At 33.8% G+C, this 9,792-nt stretch overlaps 1 protein-coding gene across 1 annotated transcript; it reads right to left on the bottom strand.

Moving 5' to 3' along the window:
• Window positions 1-345: 345 nt before the first annotated feature.
• On the bottom strand, window positions 346-725 carry LOC123322876 (THAP domain-containing protein 1-like). The gene is made up of 2 exons (XM_044910939.1): window positions 584-725; window positions 346-461 (listed from the first exon to the last, which is right to left on the bottom strand). Exons 1-2 carry the CDS (start codon window positions 723-725, stop codon window positions 346-348), a joined length of 258 nt encoding a protein of 85 aa, XP_044766874.1.
• Window positions 726-9,792: the final 9,067 nt, after the last annotated feature.

Here is a 9,792-nt window from a genome sequence, read left to right as displayed (position 1 = left end):
GACCACTGTCAATTTTTCGCCGAATTTTTTACTACTGGATTTGCATTCTAGAGTAATAATATATAAAATGATTTCTATGATAGGTATCGATAGAAAATTTTTGCAATCAGGAATTCACATTCAATTCAAAATGTGGTCGACGGAAAAATCTTGTAATCAACTCGATCATTAATTGAGCGATGAATAATCTCGAACATTAAAATTAAAATATCTCAATCATTAATCGCTTTCATTAATAGCCTAGTTGATTAAATAACTAATTCACACGAAATGCCTCACTAAAAATAATCCTTGCCTGACACCAAACATATCAATCGCAAACTTACCGAAAAATCCTGGAACTCCTCAGTGTATAGCGACAGCTGTCTTCACCAATCTTTGACGGAGATGGTTAGTGAAGGCATTCTGTTCGAAATGCCCTTCGCAAATTTTTCTGTATATCAATTGTTTTTCATCCATATCTGAAAATATGATGAATATTAGTTTTTGATTCGATATGACAGCAGTAGATTAATCAAAAAGTTTATCACGTCAGTAATTACCCGGGGTGAAAACAATGTTTATGAATAAAACGATTACCTACCTAAAAGCTCGGTATTTCCAGAATGCTGAATCCACTTTCGACAACGTTCTTCATCTTTCACTGGAAATCTGAAATATGTGATGGATTTCTCGGTGGATATTTTCTTAGAACATCCAACATATGTGCACATTACTGTAGACATTTTCCCTAAAAAAACAATTAAATTCGCAGAATCCAATTTCTAAATCCAGGATAAACACGCAAGCTAGTCATATTTCCACATTCGTTTTTTGAAATGAGAAAAATTATACTAATTGTACGGAACTAGTGAAAAAGTTTGTAGGCAACTCTTCCGGATTTCCGGACCAATTTAAACAATTAAGTGTAGCATGTTAAACAATTAATCTAAGTGTACGTTAATGGGAATTAGGAAGGTGAAAAAAATACAGATCATCGTGAATAGAAACGAAAAACGACAACACACACAGAAAAAAAAACAAATCAACATGAATATAATAAAACAGACAATTGCAGAGTCACGATACGCACTGAGACACACTTACCAAAGTCAAATTATGCTTTCAAAAAATAGATGGTACATATTTTAGCCCTGAAGAAGCGACAATATATGTTGCGAAACGTTGGAATTAGCTAAGATTTGCTGATTTTTTTCACCGTCCTGATTCCCATAAACGTACACTTACATGAGGTTGAGAGGAAGTGAGCTTTTAAGTTTTAAACAATTAATGTTGATGTTCACTCACCTTATTATCGATAGATATCACAGAACACAAATAAATAGATATACTGAAGATTTCTTGATAATTTTTCACAAGACACACAATACTCAACGGTAGGGTTCAAAATGAAACTCGTATTTATCGAATCCTCCTTTTATTTAAATACACCCCCCTTTTTTCATCATCATTACCTGAAATTTTGAGAGGGTAAGGAGTACAACTGTGTAATTCCTGGTTTATAGGTGTAGGTATAATTTCCAAGAATTCAATTATATTGAACAACGGAAATTTTTATTGATTTATATATGGCTCAAATAAGGCCGGCGAAGCACAATTTTAGAAGAATATTTGCATAAAATAGGCCTTTCATAACAACAGAGTTGATGACATGTATTTTACCTGAATATTTCCGAACTACTCTGAATCAGACTATTCTGGTTTATTTCTGTTGTATTTTCTTGAGAAATTCATATTATTCGAAGGAAAGAAGACAAATTGTAGAAAACGAGAGTCTTCTTAAGTACGTCTGGGAATAAATGGCAGACTCGCTTTTTCGATGAAAATACATAACTAAGGGTACATCATATAATATTTTTTCGAAATTGCCACCCTTCCAAAACACTATTAGAAAGTGTTGACGATTTAACTCTGTACATAATGTGAAGCACTATGTAGTTGTTTTTCGCATATTTTTTTCAACCCCTCATCTCCATTAACGATATTCTTATTCACCACGTGATTTTTCTGCAATAAGTATTTTGTAAGGAAGATCATTCAAAAATTTTCTTTCTCATAATTCTTCATTTTTTGTATTCCGAAGAAAAATTTTTCTGGAGAATTTCGATACATATTATCATTGAGAATACTCAAAGATATTGTTTCGTTCAAAAAAGCAAGACTTGCCAGGCACGTTATTCTTGTAACAGAATATTTGGAATGGTGATTACGGCCTTCTCGACAATAGAAGCAATAAACTTTCAACTTTTATGTTTTATGACACTTTATGGCCCCCCCTGTTCAAAACGGTCCGGTAACGATCGATCTGATGATATCTTGATGTTGCCTTATTTGATTGTTCTTGTTAGAGGTGAAGAATAATTCTGTTTTAATTGCTTGATGTCTTATATGAAGTGATTCAATATTCAAGGTTATATGATTGTTTTTTAATCCGTTGGAATATACGATAGTTCTCATTCTCTTCGGAGAAACTTTGAACACAAAAATTCTATATAGAAAGACAGCTTTAGTTTAGTATATGTACTTCTGAACATTGAGTGTATTAATCGAATACTCAAAGCTTCGAATGAAATTATCTTATGATCCTGAAATAGATATCAATTGAAATTTCTGATGAACACTCTGAAAAAAGTATAATTGTGATTTCGAATATTGTTAGTAAATAAAGAGTAGAATTTTTGTCACGAAAATAACCTTAATTTGCTTCGGAGTAAGATTTTTTGTCTTGAATTAATTGTACAAAACACAGTGTTGACCATATACGGGGTGTTGAACAATTTGATAGGTCCAAAACTTTAAGTATATTTTCTGAATAATTTTATTTAAAAAATTTCATATAAAAATAGGCACGCAAAAGCTTAGTTGCGGACGATTTCCAAATTTTGAGAGGGTATCAAAAAACCTCGAATTTCTCTTCAATTTTTTTTCAGTTATGCGATTTCCAGTCAACATTTTCCTTATTCGAAAATAGGTCATAATTGCTCTTAACTGAATTATAGATTCATATCAAATCTGCAATCTCTATTCGAAGAACGTTTTACAAAAACTGGCTGGCTGACTGATTTTTCCTATAAATATGTCAATATCATCACATGTGTCACTCAAAATGACTTAAACACAGAGTTGCCAAACTGGAATATAGTATGACTGGTGGCGCCACGAAACACTTTGATAAGGTCAATATTATAGTATTTATGAGATACATATCCGGACACTTACAACACGCCTCCTTAAATCTATAATATAGATCCTTTACATGAAATTCTAAAACACATTTCAAGAAAATTAAACCAATCCTAACTCCACTCTGTTTTTTAAAAACTTATTCTTATTTTTGGGTTCATACTAATTGGGAATTCTTATATAAACTTTTATTCAACATGTCTGCTAAATTAAATTTAGACTTCATCTTTACAATATCAATCACACCCTTCTCATAATTCTCATTAATTAAATGATACTACACTTCAGTATGTTTAGAGTTTTTTGTGGAGTTGCCGTATTTAGCAATGGCAACTGCACCAGAATTATCTTCATACAATGGTATTACCATTACCAATTTATTCATCAATAGAATAGCTGTATTCGGGTTCGAATTTCGGACAGTCCGAGAATGGTTCTAGAACTGCGCAGAGTATTCGATACTAGGGCGCAACAGTTTTGCGCAGTTCTAGGTTCTAGAACAATTCTCGGAACGTCCGAAATGTGTCGCAGGAACACATTATTTTTTTAACGTCTACGATTGAAAAATAAAGCCATATCATCGGGCTTCTCTTATTCAAAAAAGCAAAAATGAAACTCTTTGCTTTTATGAGATTTCAAGAGACCATGGTACTCATAAACCAACAAAATTTGAATGTCTGAAATATTTGATCAGAGAGAAAAACGCTGCTGCATTAACCATTTTTTTTACGTTTGTAACTTGAAACATAGCTTACAATATCCCTTCTATCTCCAAATGCAGTGCTTAATTGACCCAAACACTTCTTACATTGGACTTCAGAATCAAGTTTTGTTTTATAAGGAATGGAAATTCTTTTGGAAGATCTTCCGTAAATTTGCACTTTCTTTTTTCATTATCCATCTCGAATAGTCGAATATTCTTGAGAAATATACTGAATTGATTTTGACCAGAGACAAACGAGATGGTCAACTACCTGCTAAAATGAAGTCACATCCTAGTTCTCCATCTCCCTAATTTTTTCGGAAAGCATTTGTAGAGGCGCTGCATGCAGTTTCTCGCAAAAGCGCGGGAAATTTGAACTGGCGCATTGCCGATTTTATTCAGTTCGAAGAGCCAACATTGTTTTATGAGAAATTTTGCATTTTTGACGAACGGAAAATGTCCTATCTGATAAATATTGCCTTTATTGACAAATTTTCATCAAGGAATATTTTCAGATTTCAAAAATGCAAAGTTTCTCATTTATTCACTGAGGAAATAGGAAATGTAAAACTACATCAGTAAGATTCATAGCTATATTTCAACTCCAAAAAAGTCCCAGCACAATTTAAGTAAGAAACAATTCAATAATTAACAAATATAGGTATAGGTATGTATGTATATGTATGTATAGTATAGGTTTATGTATATACAATAGCTAAATTTTATTTTACAAATGAAATACAAAATAAATGGAACTTGGAGAAAAAAAAATTTGAAATTAATGAATTTGAAATTTTTCAATGTTGAATTATATTTATTTTTCTTTTCACTGCCTTTTCCCTTTTCTAATTTCATTAATTTCATAATTTTACATACCACACTAGTTTCACATACATTTGTGAGAGCTTTTAAATCTTGGGATTTTCCCTACATAAGGTTTTAATTTTCCTCATATTATTCTCCCTTCTATGAATGATTTTCATTAATTGCTTTTTTCTTGGTGTACCTACTGTCCATTATTGAAAGTTCATCAAAATTTCTGAATATTTTCGTCCTTGATATTCGGTGTGGCCAAATGTGGGATTTTTGAGCTAGGGCTTGGATCATCCAAAGCTGCCTCAGTCACTTTAGTCATAATTTCTGAAACAATTTATAACTATTTTTCAACAACTACAAAAAACAAAACTTTTGCAAAATGAGTTGAGATGTTATGTGTTATCATATGAAGGGTTTCGTGCCAGAAGGGCGTATGCACAAAATCGCAATTTTCAAATACCTTTTTCAGATTCTACAGATGAAATTCCATATTTACTTCATGTGTCTTAATAGTTCTTGCAGAGGTTTGCCGAGGAATAGGAACTGCGGATCTGTGAAGCTTAAATCTGTTTAGATCCATATATGAATCTGGTGAAAAATGCTTATTGCAGATCTTGAATGAATATAGAGATTCACCCGTGAATTCCATTCCTAGTATTTCTTGCCATTCCTTAGATCTGAAAGTTTAACAATATTAGCACATTGCTAATTCCATTCATAGATCGACTGTGCTTATGACTATTTTACATATCATTCTATAACATTCACGGAAGACATTATTAGTTCTTCTTCTTCTTCTTCTTCCTTGTTTCCCAAGCTGTCACGTTGGGAAACCTTGGGCTCGTCCATTGGACATGCACCCAGTATCATGTGTCAAAACGTTCGGTCTCGGGTTCGGTGTTTACACAGGAACAGGTTGACATCACTGACATAGGAAAACAACAACTTGTTACTGTCAAACAAACATGATATGTTATTAGGTCTTTTAACAGGAGTCAAATCGAAATTACAGCTTGATGTTTGAGGCCCTGAGGAACTCAGATATGAGTTTTGCAAAATCAGGAGAGGAGCTGAAAATGACCTCATTCAGATTAATTGGGTGTTGACAGGAGAATGCTTCTAATCTTGTATAAAATAGTGAACAATTTTCCTGATTCAATGAGCATTCGAAAAATATGTGTCAATATCACCGCGTTCGCCACAATGGCATTTTTCCTCATCTTTGATTTTTATTTTGTATAGGTGTTGGGGTGATAGCACATGTCCAGATCTCAATCTAATCATTGTTGTTAATGTTTTTCTTGAAATATTTGTTCCTATTAACTTGTTTCCCGTAATGTTATCCTTAACTCCCACCATATTGACGTAGGTTTTGGTTTTTCCCTTACTTCTGCCCATTTCCTTCCATTCTTGACTTCTTGTCTAATCATGTTGTAAACATCCTGGTAGCTACCCTCGTATTTTGTTACCTCTTTTTCTCTCCCTCTGTTAGCCAGCCTATCTACCTCCTCGTTCCCAGCTATGCCAGAATGGCTGGGGATCCACACACACTTAACATTAATTCCCATCTCCTCTGCTCTTATTAGCAGTGTTTTAACCCTAATTTCTATAGCATGTATGTCAGTTTTTATTTTCCAGTTTTCAAGTGTCATAATTGCGCTTCGTGAATCCGTGAAAATGATGATATTTGTTCTAGGGTTGTTCTTCAGGGACCACTCTAAGGCATATCCAATTGCGAACATTTCTGCTGTGTATATAGCCCAATGATCTGGTAATCTGAGAGATGCCGATATATTTTCAGAGTATATTCCAGCTCCAACGGTCCGAGGATTGTCCTGTTTTGATGCATCGGTATAAATAGCCTGATATGGGGATTTAATATGCCTCTCGCAAAAGGATTGGAACTTCAAAGGTGCGTCGATGCTATTTTTTTCTATTGGAGCTACCACTATATCATGGTCCCTGATGTGCATATCAATATTTAAGTTGTAGACTGGAAGCTTTTGTGATCTCTCCATGAGTTTAATTCTGGGCTTTACTCTTTCATACGCTTCTACAAAGGGTGGTTTTCTATTATTGTTCCAAAAACCTTTGAAAAGTGTTAATTCTTCAATGTTTTGCAGTATTGGGTCATTTCTGCATCTCATTCTTTTTAGTATATATTTTGACGATAGTAATATTCTTTTTTTTCCAGTTTCATTTCTCCACTTTCTGAAAGGATAATGTTTATTGGCGTAGATCGCATAAGTCCCAAGCTTATTCTTAGTGCATGATATTGTACCCTGTCTAACTTCCTCAGAGAGGTCACAGAGCATGTTCCATACAATAGAGCCCCAAAATCCAACTGTGGTCGGATCAGCGATTTATATATCCCCAACAGTACTCCAGGTTGGGCACCCCACCAGGTTCCACATAATGTTCTCAGTATGTTACAGTTCTTCATTGCTTTACCGCAGACCTCATCTATTTGTTTTGTCCAATTGAGTTTTTGATCTAATGTTACTCCTAGATATTTTATCTCTTGTTTCCAGGGGATTTCTGTTTCTTCGATGGAGAACTTTGGTATTTGTTCAGGTATGGGTCTACGTGCAAATAACATTGCAGCATATTTTTCTGCACACATTTTGAGGTTTCTCTTTCCCAGCCATTCTCCTAGATTTTTTAAGGTTTTATCTAGATTTTCCCATATCTCTCCTATGTCCCATCCTGTACATTCTAAAAACAGATCATCAGCATACTGAAAAATCTTAACATTTCCCGCTGCGCACACCCCAACTTTCAAGAGATATACATTAAATAATGTAGGGCTAAGTAATGATCCCTGTATTAATCCTTCATGCGCTATCCAGGGTCCCTTTATGCTGTCTGCATCTTTATCATGAAAATATAATTCCCGATAATTCATTAAAGCTATAATCAGATTTGCGATGTCTACTGGTATGCCGATATCATATAAATCATCCTTAAGAATATGTAGGTTCACATTATCATAAGCTGCTTTTATATCTAGCAAAATAATGATAGTGAATTTTCTCCGTATAAAGGATTCATAGATGCTGGAGCATGCCACCAAGAGATTGTCGTAAATAGATTTTCCTCGTCTAAAACCGAAACTGTAGGGATTATTTTTTTCTATATTTTCCTCTGTTATTTTTTCTATCCTGTGTTTTACTATTGACTCCAATATTTTCACTGAGCAGGGTGCCAACGAGATGGGTCGTAAATTGTCTACATTGTTGACGTCTTTACCTGGTTTGCCGAAAGGGAGTATCAAAAATTTCATTGAGGTATTTATAGTTTGTGGATTTATAAGTAGCTTGTTGAATATTTCCGCTAATTTTTCCCAAGCCATTATAGGTAGATTTCTGTACATTGGATATGTCAGCGAATTCATTCCAGGAGCAGAGTCTTTTTCCGGTATAAGTTTACGAATTTCCAATGGGGTGATCATAGGGGAAAGGTTGTTCTCTAGGTTAAAAGATATCAGGGGTGATTTATTTTCTGTTAGTTTGATCATTAATTTTTCCACGGTTTCAACCCCTCGGGTTGGTTATTGCAGGTATGTCCATCTTTACTACCTTTGAATTTTTTTTATGGTATTCCATGCTTTCTTGCTATTGTTGAAATTTATACTCTCATCTGAATGTTTTTTGATGCTTTTGTTTTGTCCGCATATGATATTCTGTTAACTGTTACCGGGAGTGTTTTGATGTTTTTTTCCTCCTCGTATTTCGGAAGACTCGGAAATGCACTCGTACCTATATTGAAATTTTTTCGTTTTCGAAGCATGAGGTTCGCTTCATAAAAGGTATATTTATATACTGCCATAGCTTCTTTAATCAATTTTTGATGTTCGTATTCAGGGCAGGTTCTTTCCATCGCCGTATGCCCTTCTCCACAAAATATACATTTTGTTTCATTAGGGCAGTTTACATATTCATGATCCTCACCACAATTTCTGCATCTCCTACTACTTTTACATAAATGTGCCGTATGTCCGAAACGTAGGCAATTAAAGCATTGTATAACAGGATAGACGTATTGCGAGACTTCTAAAAAATTATGGTATAATGTTATATATTTAGGTAATGTAGTACTTCTAAACGTAATTACGCAAGATTTAGTCTTTTTGTATTGTACTTCGCCATCGATTATAATTCTTTTCTTTAGTCTTCGAACATTAATTATTTCGTAATCGGATTTTCCAAAATCTATAATTTCTTGTTCATCTATATCTACATCTATTCCCGAAATGATACCCCTGACTGTTAAATATACTGCAGGGATGTATACATTATAAGCTGGAAAAGTATTATTTGATACAAACTTGTTTGCATTTTCGGCCGTGGAAAACTCTATTCCTATTCTATTTCTACCTTTTTTGGATATTTTATTTATTCTTAATTCAAAGTTGTTATTTTCGAAAAAAATTTTTCCTATAGTCAATGGGTTTAGATTTCCCACGTTACCAATCTTACTTTCTACAAAAACAACATATGGTCCCTTATCATTAACTCCGTATTTGAATATGTGTTTATTTTCGTTCGCATCTTTTTTCAATGTTAAAGATTGTGATAATATGTCGACTTGAGTATTCAACTCGCTGTCTTCGTTCAAAATTGCCTGTTTTTTCAGTTCATCTAATTCATTTTTAAGTATTATTAAATCTGCGAAAGAAAATTGCTCACTATTTTCCTGTATATTCTCCAATGTTTTTATCGATTTCGGAGTAATTGCCGTTTTTATCCGGGGATAAATCCCCGGACTATTATTTGCCATTTTTATCCCTTTCTACTGATGTTTTTTCCTTTTTCATCAACTCTCAAAAAGAAGTGTACTTCACGTACAGTTTTAAATAGGTATATAAGAAAGAAAAAAATATACAAGAAAAACCCCAAAAACAAATGAAAAATAACTTAAAGTATCCCAATGAAACCTTAAATCAAAAAGTAATAATTCGACTCCTGTTTTTGAACTATCTCACCACCTTGCAATAGGGGAAATAACACGCCACCAGGAAGAATCGAAATTGGTTAGGTCCGCACCGATCCGCTCTCCGCACCGAACTCCGACATTATTAGTTCTTTGAT

The sequence above is a fragment of the Coccinella septempunctata genome, chromosome 1 (genome assembly GCF_907165205.1).
Source record: "Coccinella septempunctata chromosome 1, icCocSept1.1, whole genome shotgun sequence".
NCBI lineage: Eukaryota > Metazoa > Arthropoda > Insecta > Coleoptera > Coccinellidae > Coccinella > Coccinella septempunctata.
Note: the sequence above shows the minus strand (reverse complement) of the source record. Positions and strands in the feature narration are given on the sequence as shown.

Coding starts and splice junctions, on each gene's coding strand:
- LOC123322876 (XM_044910939.1), bottom strand. CDS start 725: ATGTCTACAGTAATGTGCACATATGTTGGATGTTCTAAGAAAATATCC. Junction 462..583: donor TGGAAATACCGAGCTTTTAG/GTAGGTAATCGT, acceptor TCATATTTTCAG/ATATGGATGAAAAACAATTG.